Source organism: Equus przewalskii, chromosome 32 (assembly GCF_037783145.1).
Source record: "Equus przewalskii isolate Varuska chromosome 32, EquPr2, whole genome shotgun sequence".
In the NCBI taxonomy this organism is placed as follows: domain Eukaryota; kingdom Metazoa; phylum Chordata; class Mammalia; order Perissodactyla; family Equidae; genus Equus; species Equus przewalskii.
In genome coordinates this window covers 19,635,952-19,657,577 of record NC_091862.1, presented here as the reverse complement: position 1 = coordinate 19,657,577, position 21,626 = coordinate 19,635,952, and the positions used below count along the sequence as shown (strand labels likewise).

At 34.7% G+C, this 21,626-nt stretch overlaps 1 protein-coding gene across 12 annotated transcripts in view; it reads left to right on the top strand.

The window, feature by feature from the left end:
- Window positions 1–21,626, top strand: part of ADGB (androglobin) — a 172,641-nt gene that overhangs the window by 104,273 nt on the left and 46,742 nt on the right. For all 12 annotated transcript variants that reach the window (XM_070603277.1, XM_070603275.1, XM_070603276.1 and 9 more), the window contains 7 exons: window positions 313–450; window positions 2,271–2,364; window positions 3,499–3,633; window positions 4,428–4,581; window positions 6,581–6,768; window positions 11,394–11,578; window positions 21,104–21,303. In XM_070603277.1, the coding sequence (XP_070459378.1) occupies window positions 313–450; window positions 2,271–2,364; window positions 3,499–3,633; window positions 4,428–4,581; window positions 6,581–6,768; window positions 11,394–11,578; window positions 21,104–21,303 (1,094 nt within the window). The remainder of the gene's footprint in view (window positions 1–312; window positions 451–2,270; window positions 2,365–3,498; window positions 3,634–4,427; window positions 4,582–6,580; window positions 6,769–11,393; window positions 11,579–21,103; window positions 21,304–21,626) is intronic.

Genomic DNA, 21,626 nt, shown 5'->3' with positions numbered 1-21,626 from the left:
CTTCTCTTCCTCTTGTCTCGATGCTCTATTCCTACCATTGTAAAATTTTCTTTCAGTTTTGAAAGAAATCTCTTGAGACTTTCTCAGAAGAATCAATAGTAGTTTGCTAAGGTGTCAATTTAGTGTGTTTTCCTTCTCCAGAATGTTTACATTCTGAAAAAGGACCCGCTACAGAGGGCCGTCTTAAATATAATGAGACATCTGTCGTTGTGGCGCATTGTTCCGTCAGAGGCTTTAGCAGTGAAAGGCATTGAAAATTGGGAAATGGAATAAATATAACTTTCAGTCCAAAGTTTGTTTTTCCCTTTCCAGCGGAATGGGTAGACGTTAAATATTCTGTGCCAGCGAGTGATAAAGAGTATTCTCCTGAGGAAGTAGCAGCAGCAATTAAAATTCAAGCCATGTGGAGAGGGTCTTACGTCAGATTGCTTATGAAAGCTAGGACACCAGGTATAATTTTTCAATCATTTATAAAATAGACTTGTGTGTATGAAAATGAATATTCGTTTGTGTGTTATTTTAGAGTCATCCTGCTTTATGACTTGGCTAATTATTTTTAATTCTTATAAGTACTGAAATTCCTTGAGGTCAGGATGCACGACAGCACACACACTCTCTTGTTCCCAGAATTTGTGCAGTGCCTGGCACAGAGTAAGCTCACAAGAAATACTTGCTGAATGAATAAATGAGTGAGTGATTGATCAGCTATTTTTTCCCAAACTCTTGTGAGGTTCCTTAAAAATAGGGAACTGGTCTTTTCCTCTATACAGCTCCAGCACACAGCCGAATGCAGCAGGAGTCAGCTCCAGCTAGATCATAGATATTTTTACATTTCTAGACCATTTTTCAAAGAGATGCGAGAATGAATGAGCAAACGAATGAATGAACTGAATGAAGAAACTCCCACATATGTCCACAGTGACATACATTTAGAAGGCATAAAATGCATTTCAAATGTGTTATTATATTTATTAAATCAATATTATTGATTTAAATCAATAATATGAAAATAATCAATATTATTATCAAATCAATATTATTGACTTAATAAATATATTATATTTATATATTTCATAAATAATATATGAAATAAAGTATTTTGTGAAAAGATCTATTTTGTCAGCTTAAAATAAAACACTGCAGAGGCAAAAATTTTATTCAATTATTTTCATTCTGCAGTTTTGGTCGACATTTTCTTAGGAAAAGCTTTACCTCCAATAGAATTCTTTGAGCATATTGAAACTTTTTGTTGTAAAAATGTCTATTCGAAACATTTAGTGAGAACCATCAAAATGTTCATCTAAGCAGTAAAAATTATAGATACTCAAATGTAAAACAAACAAATTGCATTGCATAGTTTTGTGACAGAAAAATATTACTGTGACTGGTTTTTATATTTTTTATTAGAAAAAATAATTATTAATTCATCAAATTAAATATATGGTAAAATATACTTTTGGTTGTCCATATATGCTGTAAAAATTATGTTCATAAAATGATTTTCCTTCTCTTTATAAAGACAAAAACTCGAACAAAATAATGTTTTAATAGTGTTTGCAATTCTTTCACTAGCACATATTTACCGAATAAGGCTTGCGTGAACAGCACTCTTCTAGATTCTGGCATCATAGAAATAAGGAAAACTGGAAGGGTTTCTGCTCTAATGAGTCCTGTGTTAGAGTGGTGGTAGACAGAGAGTAGAGAAGTAAATATGTTAAGATACCAATTTCAGATTCTGGTAAGTACTATGAGGAAATTGTTAGGATAATTAGAAAAAAAAGTCAGTTTCTGACATGTTAAATTTGTTACTTACTATGGATTTGCATTTTTCTTGGCAAATCATCTGCTCTTAAGCCATTGTGGATTATGCTTTAGATTGAGCTTTAGTGGGATCCTATTAGCCATTGCTTTTTAGAAAAATTGGGTGGATTACTTCTTCTGATATAAGAGCTTTCATAAGGAATTTTTAGTGTGATAAAAGATCTTTTGATGTAAACTCTTTGATGAGTATCTTCAATTGGATCAAAGAACATTTTATGATTTTTCAACTAAAGATGAAGGGAAACAGCATAACATGGTGAACGGAGCTCTCAACTAGAGGTTATAGGTCTATATTTTGAACATGAGTTTGCTGCTAATAAAGCCTGTGACTCTGGATACCTCCTTATCACAAGTCTCAACTTCTTCATCTGTAAAAGGAGGCTTTCAACAAGATGATCTTTCAGGCACCTTCAGGCTTTTATATTGCTATTTTTTGTTGTTATTTTTAGACACAAAAGAAAATACCAGTGTTGCAGACACTCTTCAGAAAGTTTGGGCTGTCCTGGAACTGAATGCAGAACAGTATGCAATTTCTCTCTTAAGGTAAAACAGAATAACGATATTTCTTATCGCAGTATCTTGGTATCCTTCAAGCTCCAGTTCAGATGCTACCATGTTCATTGAGTTTTCCCTAAGCACTGCAGCTAGAAACACACCATTGCTTCTGAACTCCCACAATATTTTATCTGAAACGTCTCTACGGTTCTTACTACTTTTTGTTTGTCTTAGTTGCTCTTATCTAAAATGCTAAGCAGAAAACCTCTGAGAAGCGAAACAGAGTTTCTTGAAGTCTCATGGTGTAGAGAAGACGAAAGTTAGAGTTTAGGACCACTGACAGGACGATTAAACCATCTGCCTTCTGGAAACCAAGAACATATCCAGCTCTGTCTAGACCTCTGATAGAGAACCGTTTTCTGTGGCCATAATGGCTCCCATTCCAGCTAATACTGGAGATATTATATAAAAGACTCTAGATTACTGGTGCTACTGAGTCTAGACCCAGTTCCTGGTACAGTTGGAGGGATAGGACCCAGAGGATCCCTCACATCGCTTCCTTCATGTTCTGGAATATTCCACAGCCTCCCAGGGGGCAAACATAGAGAAACCTCAGCCCATAATTCTTTTAACCAGTCGCATGCACCACTCCCTTATGAACTAGAAATCCCTAGAAGGAAAACTGGCAGTCTCCCTTTGTTCATGATCTTAGTTTTGTTTTTTTTAATTAATTTTTCCAAATCCATTCCTTACTTTAAACTCCATTCCAGTATCAATTCTCTATGTCAAGTCCAGACCTTCATTGGTTCCCACCTCTGAATTTTTATTGCTAGTTTGCCTGCTTCTAGTTTTCCCACCCTTATTGCTTGAACTTTGGTGATTTCCCACCTATGCACTTCAATTACTCCATCAACTGTGAATTAGGTTCTCCCTAGACTAAGAACTTCAGAGAACTTTGGGTACCTTTGAGAGACATCTTTTATGGTTGAACTGGAATGGGCTCTCCTACTTTGATGCCATGCACCATGAGCCCCACAGCCCCTCCTTTGATCAGAGATTCAATCCAGCCAACAATGGACTATGATATTTTATGCTATTTTTTGCCTATTTCTTTTTAGTAAATAAAATTTATTTTAAAAGTTCCTTTTGCCTTTGGTACTTAAATTATTTTTACATTTCTAGACTAATGTTTAAAAGCAAATGCAAGTCTATGGAATCTTATCCATGCTATCAAGATGAAGAAACAAAGATTGCTTTTGCTGACTATACCGTGACATATCCTGACCAGCCACCAAATAGTTGGTTTATAGTATTCAGGTGAGGCTATCATATATTGGCAAGAGATGCCATCTTTAAATGGCATGCAATATATGTATATTCTTTTTTTGAGGAAGATTGACCCTGAGCTAACATCTGTTGCCAAACTTCCTCTGTTTTTTTTTTTCTTCCCAAAAGCCCCCCAGTACATAGTTGTATATTCTAGTTATGGGTCCTTCTAGTTTGCTGTGTGGGACACCACCTAAGCATGGCCTGATGAGCGGTGCCAGGTCTGTACCCAGGATCCAAACCAGTCAACTCCAGGCCGCCAATGTGGAGCATGCGAACTTAACCACGCTCCTATGGGGCCGGCCCCTTTAAATGGCATGCAATATTTTTATGTGTAGAGTTTTATTTATGATATTAGTAAAAGTATGAACTTTTAGGTTTCTTTCACAACTTAAAGTTACTTACACATCTGCTATGCATAAATGAGATATTACAGAAATTTTTCCATGTTTCTTTAAATAAAATATGAAGAATGTGAAGTTAATTATTAGAATCTTTTTTGAGTATGATAAACATAATATAATAAAATGATGTCCTTTCGGTATAGAAAGAAATAATTTAATTTCCAAGTAATTGCATATTAAAGTCATAAATTACTTATAAAATGGGATTTCTTAAAGAGTTTGCATTTACATGACAAAGTAGTATATTAATAATAATGATTTTAAAAAACAGTTTATTTGGAACTTTAAATTCTTCTTTTAAAATTTCTTAGGACCGAAGCTAATTTCAAATTTTCTTTACAATTTGTGTCAATGGAAAAATCCATGCTTTTGTAATTACAGAGAAACATTTTTGTTTCCTCAAGATATGATTTTGGTTCCCAAAGTATATACTACACTTCCAGTTTGCATGCTCCACGTTGTTAATAATGACACAATGGAACAAGTGCCAAAGGTATTCCAAAAAGTGGTGCCATATCTTTATACCAAAAACAAGGTACGTGTAAATTTTATTCTAGAACATTCATCTCTCAGCTCTCTTCTTTCTTCTCTCCAAAGAAAGTATGACAAAAAGAAAGCATTGGAAATTCTCATTTTTAAAAATCATAAAATCATCCAAACTCTTAAAATGGAAAAGGTTCTAAGGAGCTCATTTAGTCCTATTCCTAAACCAAACCAGCTTGTTTTCTTAGTTTCCCACTAGGCTTTTATTCTATCCCTAGATATTTCAGAAGATTGTGATTACACAGCCACTCTCCACCCCACCCCCTCACCCCCCCCCCAGTCCTTTATATGGCTATGCAGATTCCTTCCAAGGTTAAAAAACATAATAGCTCTTTTGAGTCATTTTAGGGATTTTTTTTGAAATAAGACTTTATTTTTTAGAGCAGTTTTAGACTCACAGCAAAATTGAGAGGAAGGTACAGAGATTTCCTATACACCCCCTGCCCCACACATGCACAGCGTCCTCCATTATCAACATCCCCCACCAGAGGGGACATTTGTTAAAATTTGTCAACCTACACTGACACATCGTTATCACCCGAAGTCCATGGTTTACATTATGGTTCGCTGTTGGTGTTGTACATTCTGTGGTTTTGGATAAATGTAAAATGATATGTATATGTTATTATGGTATCACAAAGAGTGTTTTCATCCCCCTCAAATTCTTCTGTGCCCCACCTATTCATCACCCATCCTCCAGCCCCTGGCAATCACTCATCTTTTACTGTCTCCGTAGTTTTGCCTTTTCCAGAATGACATATAGTTGGAATAATATAGTATATATAACTTTTTACTTGGCTTTTTTTTCACTTAAAACCATGCATTTAAAGTTTCTCCATGTCTTTTCATGGCGTAATAGCTCATTCCTTTTTAGCATTGCATAATATTCCGTTCTCTGGACGTACCAGAGTTTATTTGTCTATTCACCTCTGGAAGGACATCTTGGTTGCTTCTGAGTTCTGGCAATTGTGAATAAAGCAGCTATAAACATACATGTATAGGTGTTTGTGTGGACATAAATTTTCATCTCCTTTGGGTAAATACTGAGTAGCGCAATGGCTGGATTGTGTAGTAAGAATGTGTTTAGTTTTGCAAGAAACCACCAAACCATCCTCCAAAGTCTCTGTACCATTCTTCATTACCACCATCAATGAATGAGAATTCCTGTTGCTCTACATCCTTGTCAGCATTTAGTATTGTCAGTGTTCTGGAATTTGGCCATTCTGGTAGATATGTAATGGTATCTCATTTCTTTAAATTTTTCTGATGACATATGATGTGGAGCATCTTTTCATATGCTTATTTGCCATCTGTATATCTTCTTTGGTAGGATGTCTGTTAAAATCTTTTGCCCATTTTTTAATCAAGTAGTTTATTTTGATTATTTTACCTGATTATTTACCTGATTATTTTAATCAGGTAGTTTTATTTTTAGTTTATTTTTATTATCTTATTGTTGAGTTTCAAGTGTTTTTGTGTATTTTGGATAACAATCCTCTATCATATGTGTCCTTTTCAAATATTTTCTCCCACTCTATGGCTTGTCTTCTCATTCTCTTGACATTTTCTCTCACAGAGCTGAAGTTTTTAATTTTGATGAAGTGTAGCTTATGAATTCTTTCTGTCATGGATTGTGCTTTTGGTGTTGTATCTAAAAAGTCATTGCTATACCCAAGGTCATCTAGGTTATCTTCTAAGCGTTTGATAGTTTTGCATTTTACATTTCAGTCTGTAATCTATTTTGAGTTAATCTTTGTGAAGGATGTAAGGTGTGTGTCTAAAGTTATTGATTTTTTTCTGAAAACATATAAGATAGTTTCTAAAAGGGATTTCAAAACATGATGCTAATGACTTTATATTTTTCAAGAGATCTTGGAATCTTTATGTATAGCAAGATAATAAAGCATTTTACTACTGTGAATCCATATATTGTACATTTGAGAGACTAGGAACAGTGTAAATTCCTCCTGTGTAATTCTTCTTCCCTATAGAAAGGATACACATTCGTGGGTGAAGCATATACTGGAGACTCGTATGTATCATCCTCACGATGGAAACTGCGCCTCATTGGTCCTTATAATCCACTCCCGTGCCTCTCTCGAGACTCTCCATGCAACACCTTTACCATAAAGGAAATCAGAGATTACTACATACCCAACGATAAGAAAATTTTATTCAGGTAAGTAAATGACAGAAGGGGAAATGCATTCCTTTTTATAGTATTAATATTTTTATTTTATTAAATATCTTATTTTAAATACTAATATTATTAAAAATAATAAATTCTGAGTAAAATCCTGTCAACTTTGAATATCAATTCCTACATGCTTTTGGAAACAATTAATTTAGAGAGAAATGTGATTATATAGGTGTTATATAGGCTCAAGCTTATGTTGTTGCAAGTAATGATAATGATATTTTCTTAGTCCTCATCCTATTTGACTTTTGTCAAATATTCTTCATTATATTCTTTCCTCTTATTACTTTCTCCTTGTTCTGCTTCATCACTGCTCTCTTGTGTGGGTTTTTCCTTATCTGGTAACTTCACCCTCTTGTCATCCTTGAAATATACACTCCATGAATTGCTTCATCATGGGCTCCACTCTCTTTCATTAATCAGTCCTTTTGATCTAATTCTCACATAACTCTCATCTTTATGCCCTCCTTTCTATTCTCAGTGTCCCACCACTACTGTAGGGCCTCATGATATTTTGTTTAGAGAAATGCTGTGTTTCTGGAATCCATGATTCCATTATATTCCCTTTTTTTACTCTCTCTCTCTCTTTCTCACTCTCTCTCCTTATTCATTTACATATCCACTTTTACTGTCAGAGTAGTTACCTTTCTAACACAAACATTTAAATATGTGATTTCCCTTCTTTAAAATCTTGGACAGCTGTCTGTTTCCTGTAAATAAAATCCGAACCACATTGCATGATATTCAACACTCTTGCCCAGCCACCAGATACACCGTGCACTGTTATGATGGAATCAGGCACCATCTCCTGACATATATGCCATGTGATTTTATTTTGTTCATGTCTTTCTTCTTGTCTTGTGATATCCTATCTCCGTTCCTCCACCTAGCAAAGTCTATCACTTTTAATGATGATTTTCAACCACCTAATCCTTTGTGCTTAAACCTCTGAATGTACTTAGTTTGTCCTGGACGTATTTATATAGTTCTTTTTTCTTTTTGAGAATGTGACATATTAAATTTTAGCTGGTTAATTTCACATCAACCTCTAACAGAATTAACATTTATTGAAGGCAGGAACCATGTCTTATCAATATAGGACCCAGCATAGTACCTGGTGCATAATTGGCCTTCATTAAATATTTATTGTTATTAAATGAGTTAAAATACTTATCATCTTTTTTTAATATATATTGTTCTCACAGAAAATTGGTAAAATGTATAAATATATTATCAGGGAAGTGAAAGTCATGCATAATCAAAAAACCTAGAAGCAATCATTATTAGTATTCTATTGTATTTTCTTATAGTGTTTTTCCTAGTTACAGCTTAACATTATTAAAATTATAATTAAAGTTTTGTAACCTGTCCTTTTTACTTAACACTATAGTTTAAGCATTTCCCAATGACATTAAGACATTTTATGAACTCTTTTCATGATTTCCTAGTAATGATTCATACAGATATATAACAATTTACTTGGTTATTGGTTATTCCCTATTGATACAAATTTCCATTTCTACTTTTTCTATAGAATTAATATATATGTTATGGGTATATTTGACTGTAAACAGTAAAGTAAATTCCTGATTATTGTCTAAAGATTTATTCTATTAAAGAAATCGTATGTTTTAAAGATTCCGAACGTATTGGTAAATTGAATTTTAAAAGGAAAATCTAAGTTTTTTTGACAATATATAAACAAATAATAATTTATTGTATTCTGGCTGATTTTTCCCTGTGAATCTTATTTATTCATACTTTTAAACATTTTTCCCTTTAAAAAACATACGTATGTTTTTGTAATGAAAAATAATCAGCAATAAAATTTAATTACAGAACAATATATACAGTATATCCCAAGTATATTTTCTTACATTTATATTTGTTTATATATTTTATATGTAGGTAAAAATTTAGAGAAAATACTGCAAGAAAACACATACACTGAGGGCCATAGAAGGGGTGAAGGATTCCCTTTTTAATCTGCCTGCTTCTTTTAATATATTTGCTTATTGCCTATTAGGAAGAAAGCAAGAAAGAAGGAAGAAAACATATCAGTAACCAAAAATAACAATTGTGATGAAATATTTTAATTGCTATGGTAGGAAACCATTATACCACCTAGCAGGGAAACTAATAGACTAAGAAGCGACATTTAGCCTAACACCTAAATTAGTCCTAGAAGCTAAAGCTGTCAGGCTGAGACGGGGGCAGGTGAGGAGGAGGTGCTTGACTAGCCTATGTGAACACTCAGAAATTAAAGAGGATGTGGCATTTCCAGGAAACTAAAGACATTTGTTTTGTTTGCAAGGTGGGGTTGTAGGGTGCTCTGGCAGGGGGTAAGGCCAGAGAGGTACGCAGAGCCCTCTCCTGAGGGCCTCATAAGACAGGCCGCTTAGACTTTACCTTAGAGGCAGCGAGATGCTTTGAAGGATTTTTAAAAAAATGGCATTAATAGACTTGTGTCAAAACATTATGTTTCTAAACCGTAAACTGAAAGAAATGTTTTAAATATAATTTCTAAAAACAGAAAAAATGTTGGAACCGTATTATTGTGAAATTATATTAAATCGTAAAAGCTATGGAATATGAAAAAACGAAAAAGCTCATTCAGAAGACTGCAGTGTGTTGAATGGATGGAGGAGAGTGTAACTGGAGATGGGAAGCTTTGAAACAGTGCAGGGGTGTGATAGTGGCCACCTGAAGTCGGTCAGCGTGTTGGATCGCCAGGGGTCCCATAGCAAAGTCCCACGAACTAGGACAGTAGGTGGCTTAAACCACGGACACTGATTGTCTCACAGGTCTGGATGCTGGAAGTCGGAGGTCAAGGTGTCAGCAGGGTCAGTTCCTACTGAGGGCTGTGAGGAAGAATGTGTTCCAGGCCCTTCTCCTACCTCTGGTGGGTTGCTGGTCATCTTGGGCATTCTTTATATCCTGATCTCTGCCTTCATCTTCACATGGCATCTTCTCTGCGTCTGTTTCCAAATCTCCCCTTCTTATAGGACACCAGTTAGATTGGATCAGAGCCCACCGTAATGACCTCATTTTAACTTGATTCCCTTTGAAAGACCCGTCCAAAAAAGTGACATTGCAAGGACCCGGGGATTCAGGACTCTAACATAGCTTTCTGAGGAGGATGCAATTTAACCCATAACCATGGTGGCAGTGGATCTAGAGAGAAGAGAAAGGACTTTAAGACGTGGGGGAAGTAAACTTGACAGCCTGGGTTGATTGGGGCTCCTGGGGTTTGACTTTGGAAGTCTTGGACTGTAAGTATCCTTTACCAGGATAGAGGTCACAGAGACGATCCCGTTGGTAGGTTGGGCAATAGGAAGACAATTCATTTTTAGACATTCAATATGGTAGGCCAGTGAAATGTCCAAGTGACACTGCAAATGGAGTTGGGCTGGAGACACAGATTTGAGGATCATTGTTGTTTCTGCCTGTGGAAGTGCCCAGGAAAGTTTGTGCAGTGAGACTCAGATCCCGGACAGAATGTTAAGATGCTCTGACATTTATGGGAATGTCAATGGGAGAGAAGTCTAAAAGAAAAAACGCAAAATAGGAGGTACAAAAGTTGCTAAGCTCATAGGGGAAGAGTTTTTAAAGAATTAGGAAATGAAGGTTGATCCAACCCTGTGAAATTCTCCTGACGAGTCAAGGAAGATGAGAACTGAAGTTTCTGTAGGGTGGTGACAAACTGCTTGAAACCTTGGCAAGAGTAAGTTTAGCATCTTGGGTGGGGGTAGAGTGGAGCGCTGTGAGCCAGTGGAAGGTGATGAGATGAAGATAGTGGGAGTCGACAACTCTCCTTAGATGGGGAGCTGGGGAGGCGTGAAATAGAGCCGAGTCTGGACTACAAAGTTGATTCAAGATTTTTTGTTTTTTTTTGTTTTGATCTGTTTTTAAGATGAGTGAGACCTGCATTTGTACAAAAACCAATGACAAGGAGGAATGGAGAGGAAGATTTAAGATACAGGAGAGAGGATACTCAGAAAAGCAAATCTCTAGAGAAGTTGAAAGTCGATAGGATCCTGAGCATTTGCAAGGATTCACCTAAAATAGGAAAAAAAAACTCCAACACCACCTCTTTGAATGCATTAAGGGAGGAGATGGGATGGAGTTAGACCGCATGATTCCAGTCTTTTGGCAAGAGTTTCCCAACTTGTATGGTAAAGGGTGAAAGCACAGGGAAAGGTACTACCTTTGATTTCTCTGTGTTTTTGTAAATCAAAGAAAGTATTGTTAGCAGTGAGGCTTAGAAAGGTCCTGCCTCTGCCAGTCATGCCTTGTCCAACTGTAGAGGAAGGGGCAATGGAAAAGTTTGGTGTGAGAGTAGTTTGCAGATGTATCAAGTTTCATAAGTGAGGGCTTATATCGAAACAAAAAGTTGTGTTTCCTGTTTGGGAGTTGATGGTAATAAACGTACTTTACTTATTTCACTCTACCATAGCATATTGGGATCTTTGGCTAAAGTCTATAACAGCACAGATATTTCCAGGATTTTAGTTGACTTCATAAAGTGGTTTTACTTATAAATTATATCAGCAAATTACACAGTTTCCTTTACGTTCCTTATAAAGCTGAATGGTTTTTTTTTATAGGTATTCGGTTAAAGTTGCTTTACCACATCCTGTTACAGTACACGTACGTACCTCCAAACCAGATGCATTCATCAAGCTACAGATTCTAGAAAATGAAGAAACTATAGTGAGCTCCACCGGGAAAGGCCAAGCCTTAATCCCAGCAATTAACATCTTGGGAAATGAAAAAACTGTGAGCTCCCAGTGTAAGTCTATCTTTTTAAATGGGTTATATACATTCATAAATAGGTATTTATGTTTATGTAACTGATTTTAGAAACGTTTTCCTTAAAATAAAACAGCAAGTAACATTTAAATCTTTAAAACTTGATAGTATAGTAAAATATTTTAAAAACTATTGCATTTGTGTGTCAAATCAGTCTGAAATTCAATAGATTTATTATAATCGTACTTTAAAGACTTTGTCGTTACATGAACCTTCTCAGATTTCTGAATGAGATAGCATTTTTATTAATTTGAAAGAATTTTTTACTTTTCTTTTATTCCCCATCCATTATGTTTAGAAAACATTCTACTTAGCAAATTAACAGGATCTTTAAAGTTATTATTTTCAATGTTAACAGTCACAAGTCGCTAATTAATAAAATAAAAATATTTCCAAAATAATGGATAACAGTGATACTGTGAGATATACTTTCAATTTCTTTAGTAACTTGTTTCTGAGTATAAAAATAACTCTTGTGGGGCCAGCCCAGTGGTGTCACGTGCTCTGCTTTGGTGGGACCGGGTTCACAGGCTGGGATCCTAGGCATGGACCTAGCACTACTCGTCAAGCCATGCTGTGGGGGCATCCCACATAAAACAGAGGAAGACTGGTGCAGATGTTAGCTGAGGGCCAATCTTCCTCACAATAAAAAAAATAACACTTGGCCAAGGTAGGAAGTTTGAAAACATAAAAAATTATAAACAAGAGAGCAAGAAATCCCTTGTAATCATGCTACCCAGAAAAAAATAGTTAATTTTAGCTTTTGTGCCTCCATTTCCATTTTTGGAATTACATTTTACACAAAACTGGGATTTCATCTACTTGACAATTGGTATTTCTTCTTAAAACTATAACTTTTGTCTTATTTGTGGCACTGGTTGGGACCTCCAAACCCACATTAAATAAGAGAGATGATGATACATTTCCTTTTCTTCAATAGTAAAGATTACGCATTTACCAGGAAGTATCGTGTTTATTGTTGACTTCTAATAATTGCCCTTTATAAAACTTAAGGATGTTCTTTCTACTGAAAGCTAAGAATTTTCATATTAAATGGGTTGGAACTTTATTATCTTTTTGTTGTTTATAGAAATCATCAAATTTTACCCCCTTTGAATTTCATAAATTAAATTTTAATTTTGTACCATTCTTGGAATAAAACCTCTCTGTCTATGATGTTTTAATACACCCCTATGTTTAGAATATACTGTTTTATGTAGTTTGCTGGATCATATTAATAACTGTACATCTCTATGTGTTTTTTTCCATGCGCTACACTTACCAGGTTCTCAAGTTAGAATTATGACAAATTCTTGAAATTACTTTGGAAACTTTCTGATTTGGGAAGCCATTTAAATACTACAAGAGTAATTTGTTTTTTTGTAAAGTTTATCAGATTGGACCTCAAAACTATCTAATTCTGATGTTTTCAGGGGATAAATTTTTCCCTGTTTTTAATTCCTTTTTAATAATTTCCAAACTTTCTATCTTTCATTTTTACAATATGTATTTTTATTTAAAAGTAACAGTTCATCTAGTATTTCAAAGGTATCTGCATGCATTTGTCTATAAGATTCTTTTATAGTTTTGAAATCTCTTCTGAACATGTTTCTATAATCATTTTTTAAATATTACTATTTATTTGTGTTTTAAAACATGTATTCCTGATTAGACTTTTCAGAGGTCTCCTTGTTTTTTTCTTAGAATGAACTGTTGGATTCATTAATCAAGTGTAACGGCTTTTTATTTTTGTAATCTAATTTATCGATATTCATGTTTTTCATTTAAAATTTACCCTCTACTTTTTAAATTTAGTCTAATTTTTTTTTTTTTTTTTTTGCCAGCTACACCAGTTGAAAGTTTAGTTGGTGTTTTAAGTCTTGGGTTTAAGTCAACAAATTAAACGATGTACATTTTCCTAAGTATAGCTATATGTATTATGTTATATTTTATAGCAAGCTACAAAATTTTATATGTAATGTTGTTGTAGTTGGCATGGTCTATAATTTAATTTTGGTTTTCTCTTTAGGTTTAAATGTTTATAATATTTTTACAATTTCCAAATAATAAAATTGTTTTGGTTAATCTTTTGTTATCAATATCTGATTAAATTTTGTGGAGTTAGAGAGAGTGGCTTATATATTTTCTATTTTGAGGATTTGATTGATGTTTCTCCTGTGGCCTGCTTCAAATCAGTTTTGATGAGTGTTACACTGAGGTTTATGAAGTTATGCTCTGTTTTGGAGGTAAATAGTTTGATGTCTAAATATACGCCCACTCTTTCTACTAAAAGGAAAACTTGCTACTTGCGATGTTTAAAAATTTCAAGGGGCCACCCAGGTGGTGTAGTGGTTAACTTTTCGCACACTGCTTCAGCAGCCGGGGGTTTGCTGGTTTGGATCCCAGGTGCAGACCTACACACTGCCTATCAAGCCATGCTGTGGCAGGTGTCCCACATATAAAACAGAGGAAGATGGGCACAGATGTTACCTCAGGGCCAATCTTCCTCAGCAAAAAGAGGAGGATTGGCAGCAGATGTTAACTCAGGGCTAATCTTCCTCAAAAGAAAAGAAAGCATATAAAAAAGAAAAATTTCAAGATTTGTCATTTATGTTTTATCTTATTGATATGTAAGCTTCTGAGAAACATATGTTATCGCCTACTTTCATTGTAAAGTGTGTAAATATTTATCTCTAATATTTTTAGTTTTACGTATTCCTATGCTACTTGCTCATTGCATGAAGTTCCACATTTGCTTCATAATTTTTGATGTGTTGTATTTTTTAAATGAATATAAAGCAGTCTTTCTTCAACTTTTGTAGGTTGTCTGATGTTAACACTGATTCTTCTGTTATCGCTTGCCTGTAGATTTTGTTGATCCATTTAATTTTTCAATCTTTCTCTTACAAATGGGTATTTTTTTCTACTTAATCCAAGATTCTAGTTTGTAAAATGGAGTAACGTAATACATTTACATTTATTTTGATAAACATGCTTTCTGTGAATTCTGCCATCGTGGTTCATTTTTGTAATTGATTATATCTTCTGGTTGACCTTTGTATAACTTTAGCACCCGTCTGAACTCTCGTTATTCCCAATGCTGTTTATGTTGATTATCTTAAGTGTATAAGCAAATTACTAAAAGAAGTCTTTTTACCTATGTTCTATTCATATGTTTCTTTTTTATCCTCTCCTACTAACCCTGGAAACAATGTGTGAGTTGTCATTGTAGCTCAGGGATAGACTCTTCCAATATGAATAAGAATCTGGAGGAGCAGAGAATTGAGTAGACACCACACTGTGAAGGCACAATTAGGGCGCAAATGTAGTGTGTTAGACACAGGGAGGTGGGAATGCATTATATGATACCAGAAAGGCTGAGCTTGGGCAAAATTGCAAATTAAGCAGTTCTTTTGATCATGTCTCTTTTCTCCCATCATTTGCCTTTCATCCCTGAATACCCCCTGGGTCATTTTCAGTACTCAGTTCACATTACTACTTTGTGGTCTTTCATTCAAATTTACCTGCAAGCCACTTAGAGAATTTTCTTCAGCTATGTTAAGACCATGAGAGTACTAAGCTTTGCTAGTCTGATGATCACTCTTTCTCTTCAAGATGGACTTGTTTGCTTTTCTCTGTTCCATTCTATATGGGTTTCATAGTTTCTTTAGTGCAGGAATATCTTAATTCTAAACCCTAGCAGGCACCAAATGCAACTCTCCTGTGCTATTTACGACCTCATGTTTTTCCCTAAATAGCTAGTTCCACCCACATTTCTCTCCAAATCTGTTCATTTAAATTTGTAGAAATAAACACTCTTTCTAGTTTGTCATACAGTTCATTATTTCACTTCAAAATTACCATTTACAAGAGAATTATGCATAAACATTTAAAAGCATTTTATGAGTTTCATATCTATATTTCTAGATAAACTTTAATACAATTTTTTCAAATTCCCCTCAAACTGTGCAAAACTCTGTCATTGTTTTCCTTCTGATTACCTCGAATGTATAGATCAATTAATTTAAAGAGAACCGACACATTTACAGTATTGAATTTACATACAAGTAAAGGCTATTTCTTTCCATTTATTCATGACTGTATGTTTCATAGAAAAGATGTAAAAATTTCTCCATAGAGATTGATAGAGCTGTTATTGTGCATTGGATATTTTCTTTATTTAGGTTTAAGACAGGATATCATATTTAAAGGGATGCTATTAATTTGTGTTTATGAATTATATAAGCAGACATTGAAATTCCTTTTTCTTTCTAAACACTTTCCGGTTGCTTCTCTTGGAAACATATCTATTTATGAATTCTCTACTATGTGTATTTCTGGAGTATCCCTACCAAAAGTACATGCAAAAAGAAATATGTGGATGTGTGTGTGTGCTTGTGTGTGTCTTATATTTGTAATGGAACAGGATATGGGAGACTATCGTATGTATTCTGTAGGCAAACATTCTATGACACCAGAGGGGAAATAAACTCCATTGCAAAGATGTGGAAGGCTCTGAAGCGAACCAGCAAAAAAATTGTAAAATGGAAGCTTTTTTAGGTTTTGTATTATCTCACAGTAGTTTTAAAGAATGCCTGTATATCTCATGTAATTTTCAGAAATAAAATTTTATACCAGTACTCATGCTGTAGATTTAACATAAAATCTGCAATTTTCACAAAATTTATGATCTAAGCAGTTGGGTGTTTGAGGAACTAGTATGGACTAAGAATGGTAAAACATTTTATTTCATATGGCTGTACATGGCTCAATTTTGTTAATAATGTAGCATAATTAGTGTAACTAGTCTCCCACTGATAGTGATTTGTGATAATTCTATTTTGTTTATACAAACAGTGCTGTATTTTTCCTTAAAAAATTTGTTTTTCTGAACTTGTATGTGCATATATATTGGGTAAATGCTTAGAAGTGGAGCTACTGGGTCATAGGTACATGCAATTTTAATTTTGGTGTGTACTGCCAAATTGCCCTTCATTGAGTTTGTGCAAATTTGTCCATACTCCCCTGAATGACAGTTGAGTTATCATATTTCTTGACTTTTGTCAATCTGAATGCTAAAACTCTTACTTGTATTTCACTTATTGTTAGTGAGGTTTAAGCATGTTTTCATACATTTTATATATCTTCCTTTTATATTTCCTGCTTTGTAAATGTTTTTGTGTGGTTTGCTCATTTTTCTATCGGAATTAGCTATTTTTTTCTAATTGTTTTGTAGACTCTCTTATATTAAGGAAAATTTTCCTTTTTTTGTGTATGTTTCACACATTTTTGGTAAAGAAGGGGTTGTGAATGAATGACTGAAGGAGGTACTTCACAAGGATAGGGACACTGTGTCATTATCTTTAAATTTTTTATTGGAGTATAATTTATAAACAACGAAAAGCACAAATCTAAGTTGATGAGTTTGGGTAAGTGCATACACTAGTGTGAGCCACACCCCTAACAAAATATAGAACATTTCAATTACCCAGAAAGATCCCTAAGGCCATTTCCATTCAATTCCCCACCTGCTGAAGGGGCAACCACTGTTCACATTGCTGTCAAAAGAGAGTAGTTTTGGGGCCGCCTGGTGGCAGAGTGGTGAAGTTCACGCGCTCCGGTTGAGTGGCCCAGGGTTGCAGGTCCAGATCCCAGACACAGGCCTGGGCACTGCTGGCAGGTGTCCCACATATAAAAAAAAAAATAGAGGAAGATAGACACAGATGTTAGCTCAGGGCTAATCTTCCTCAAAAAAAAGAAAAAAAAAAAGAGAGTAGTTTTGCTTGTAATAGAACTTTGTGGAACTGGAAGCATGTTAATACTCCTGGCACTGGTATTTTTTGTTCAGCATAATGTTTTTAAGATACATCCATGTTGTTGCTACTCCATTCCTTTGGACTTTGTTTATCCATTCTTCTTTTGGACATATGAGTTTATTCCAGTTTTAGGATATGGTAACTAATGCTGCCAAGGACATAGTTGTGTAAGTCTTTGTTTTGAAACTTAATGTTTCATTTCTCTTGCATAAATACTCAGGAGTTGAATTAATGTGACATGGTTTGACATAGGTATATATATATTTTTTTAATTGCCAAAAAGTTTATCAAAGGGACTGTATCATTTTAGACTCCCACCAGCAAAGTATGAGATTTCTGGTTTCTCCATATTTTTGCCAACATGTATTGTTGTCAATGTTTTTGATTTTAGTCATTCTGGTGAGTAGATAGTTATATTTCTTTGTGGTTTAAATTGGCTAACCACTGATGCTGAGCTCTTTATGTGTGCTTCTTGGCCATCTGTATAACTTATTGGATGAAGTGTCCATTTGCACATTACAGCCATGTCTTTGATGGGTTGTCTTTGTTCTTTATATATTCTGAGTACAAGTCCTTTATCAAATATATAATTTTCACATATAATGTCGTAGTCTAAGACTTGCCTTTTCACTTCCTTAACAACTTTTGAAGAGTAGAAACTTTTAATTTTGAAGAAGTCAAAGTTGTCATTAAAAATAAATTACTAGTACAGTTTATGTACTTATGTACTTATCTAAGAAATCTTTTCCTAATCTAAGGTCATAGATATTTCATCTCATGCTTTATTCTAAAAGTTTTATAATCTTAGCATCTATGTTTAGTTTATGACCCATCTTGCATTAATTCTTGTGTATGATGTAATGTAGGAGGTCAAGTTTCTTCTTCTTCCCATATGGATGTCCAGTTGTTCTGGCACTATAAATTCAAAAGCTGATATTTTCTACACTGAATTACCTTAGAACTTTTGTCAAAAATCAATTGACTATGTGTGTATGAGTCTATTTTGGGAGTGCATTTTGATCAATTGATCTAAATATCTAATCCTAGTCCAACGCCACATTTTCTTGAAAATTTTAGCTTTAGATTTTGGTTGGGATTGTGTTGAATTTGGGGAGCATTGGCATCTTAACAAAATTGAGTTTCCTGGTCTGTGAACACAGTGTATCTTTCAATTTATTTTAAACTTCAATTTCTCTCAGCAATGTTTTATACTTTCAATGGACAGATTTTACACATACTTTATTAAATTTATACCAAAGTATTTTATTTTTATAGGAGCTCCATCTAGGACTAAGAATACACATATATCAGATGACTTGATATCTGTATTAATTTCCTAGGGCTGCTGTAACAAATTACCACAAACTGTGTAGCTTAAAAGAACAAAACTTTATTCTCTCATGGTTCTGGAAAGCAGAAGTCCAAAATCAAGGTGTTGTCAGGGCCACACTCCCATTGAAGTCTCTGCAAGAGAGTCGTTCCTTGTCTCTTCAGCTTTTGGTGGCTCCTGGCATTCCTTGGCGTGTGACAGCATAACTCTGCCAATCTCAGCCTCTGTCTTCACATGGCGTCTTCTTTCTGTGCATCTCTGTGTCTTCTCCTTTTCTGTCTCTTGTAGGGACACCTATCATTGGATTTAGAGCCAATGCTAATCTATATTGATCTCATCTTGGGATCCTTTTGTTATAGCTGCAAACATCCTTATGTCAAATAAGGTCACATTCTGAGGTTCTGGGTGGACATATCTCTTTTAGGGGGTCACTATTTCACCCACTACAATATTATACCGTGGGGCACTCAGCTGCTGTTCAATATTTTTTCTTCACTCTCTGCTTCTGTGTAGGTAATTTCTATTGCTTATCTTCAAGTTTATTAATCTTTTCCTCTGAATTTGACAATGTGCTTTCTAAGTCCATCCAGGAATGTCTTGTTTCAGATGTATTCATATTTAGAATTTTGTTTTGATTCTTTATATATTTAATTTTTCTGTTGATATTCACCATTTTTTCTTTCATTATGTTGACCTTTTCCCTTACATCCTTAAACACATTTTTATTGGTTATTTTAAGGTCCTTATTTGCTAAGTCCAACATTATGTCAGCTATGTGGTTATTTCTATTGACTTTTTTTTCTCAACTCATGGTCATGTTCCCTGCTTCTTCTTATATCAAGCTGACTGTGTGCTGTACATTGCACATGATACATTGCTAAGACTATACTCTGTTCATTGAAAGAATGTTGATTTCATTCTGGCAAGAAGTTTATTGACAGCTTAGCTTAATCATATCAAGACTTGGTTCTAACTCCTAAGTCTAGAGTTTCCATTACTCCAGGGTTAAGGTAGATTTACTCTTAAAGAATAGCCTTTCTTGAGTCTCAACTGAATGCCCTGTATGTTCATTAAATTTCCTTCATTTGACAGAGCTCCAATGTCTGTCAACATTGAGCAACCTTCAGAATCTCCATTACGCTCATGATCTCAGAGTAGTTGTTGTCTGCCAGAAATTGTTAGGTGTTTGTACAAATGAAGTTTAGAATTCAGCTAAAGACGAAAGTGGACCCTTATGCATATTTTGATGCCTCTTCTCTCGTACCCTGCTTTACAAATTTTAGTTGTCTCAGGAGCCCCAAATGCCAATCTTTAGCTTCCTGAACCTGGAAAAACTGCTATCACTGTTTGGACTCCCTGTGCCACAGTTGAGAAGGTGCTCACAGGCAGAAATCTGGGGAAGTGGAGAGATCATCTTGTATGTTTTTCTTCTATCAAGGATAACAGTCCTGGGCTGTCTATTGTCCAACGGCTTAAAACAGTTACTTTATACATTTTGCAATTATCATTTTTTATGGTGTGAGAATAAGTCCAATGCCCATTATTCTGTCATGTCTAGCATTGGAATTTCTCTGTGCCATTCACTTGAATTCCCTCAATACATGTTTGATTAATTAATAATATTCAGGACATTTCTATTTTTTTTCTTTTCTTTTTTTTGGTGAGAAAGATTGGCCCTGAGCTAACATCCATTGCCAATCTTCCTCTTTTTGCTTGAGGAAGATTGTCACTGGACTAACATCTGTGCCAGTCTTCCTCTATTTTGTATGTGGACCACCACTACAGCATGGCTTGATGAACAGTGTGTAGGTACACACCCAGGATCTGAATCTGCAAACCTTGGGCTGCCGAGGCAGAGTACGTGAACTTCACCACTATACCACCAGGCCAGCCCCAGTTCAGCACATTTCTATTTTTATCCCTCCCAATGGTACTTATATTATCCATTAATTACAAAATAATGAATGTAGAAATTAAAATGAAAGTCTTTTATGAGTGTCACAACTTACAAATACATAGTATTAAACACTGAAGAAATCAGAGTGTATGGTATTAGTTTAGTGTCATTCAGTTGACATAGAATGAATGAGAAATTCTGGAAGTATTATATATTTTTTTAGCAATCAGTGTTTGTTCAGAATTTACATTGCTCTATGCAAGTCACATACTATCATAGTAAGTTTCTTTAAGACCAGAACATTTCCAAGAAACCAATGATGTTGGTTTTTATCTCATTAAAATGAAACAAATTGACCTGTTCCTTTGAGCATTTTATAAAAGGATATAACTAAATAACACAATTAGTAATAACTACACCTTTCATATATTTTAACTTAAATGTAATATTTCTCCTATTCAGCTAGCAAGCAAGTTCTTTTAACCCATGCTTCACCCAAGAAAGAGCAAGAATTGTTAGCTAAGAAGAAATCTGCCCCAGGAAGTCAGAAGTCCTATAAGGGCAAACCTGGAAGTGCAGTGGTGGACAGTGGCCAGCCTATTTTGGACGAGGAATCTGTCAGTTTGCCCACTGTGGAAGAAAATGCTAGTACGCCACAGCAGGTATATTTATACTTCAAAGAATTATTCAATGGTACTGCTCCTAAAAATCTAACATAAATTACATTTCTCTTCGTAAAAATTGTCACTGTATAATACTTTCTATATACAATGCCCCAGTGTATAACCAGAATTGAAGGATTAGACATTATCGAACATTCCTCTATGCCAAGGTTTTAAATATGTGGCAATTTTATCTATACACTAACCCTATAATGTATATGTAATTATCTTATGTTACATGAATTATAAGAGGCTGTATAACTTTGGAAAATGTCTCATTAATAAAAACTAATTTGTCTGTGCCTTAACTTAAAGAAATAAAA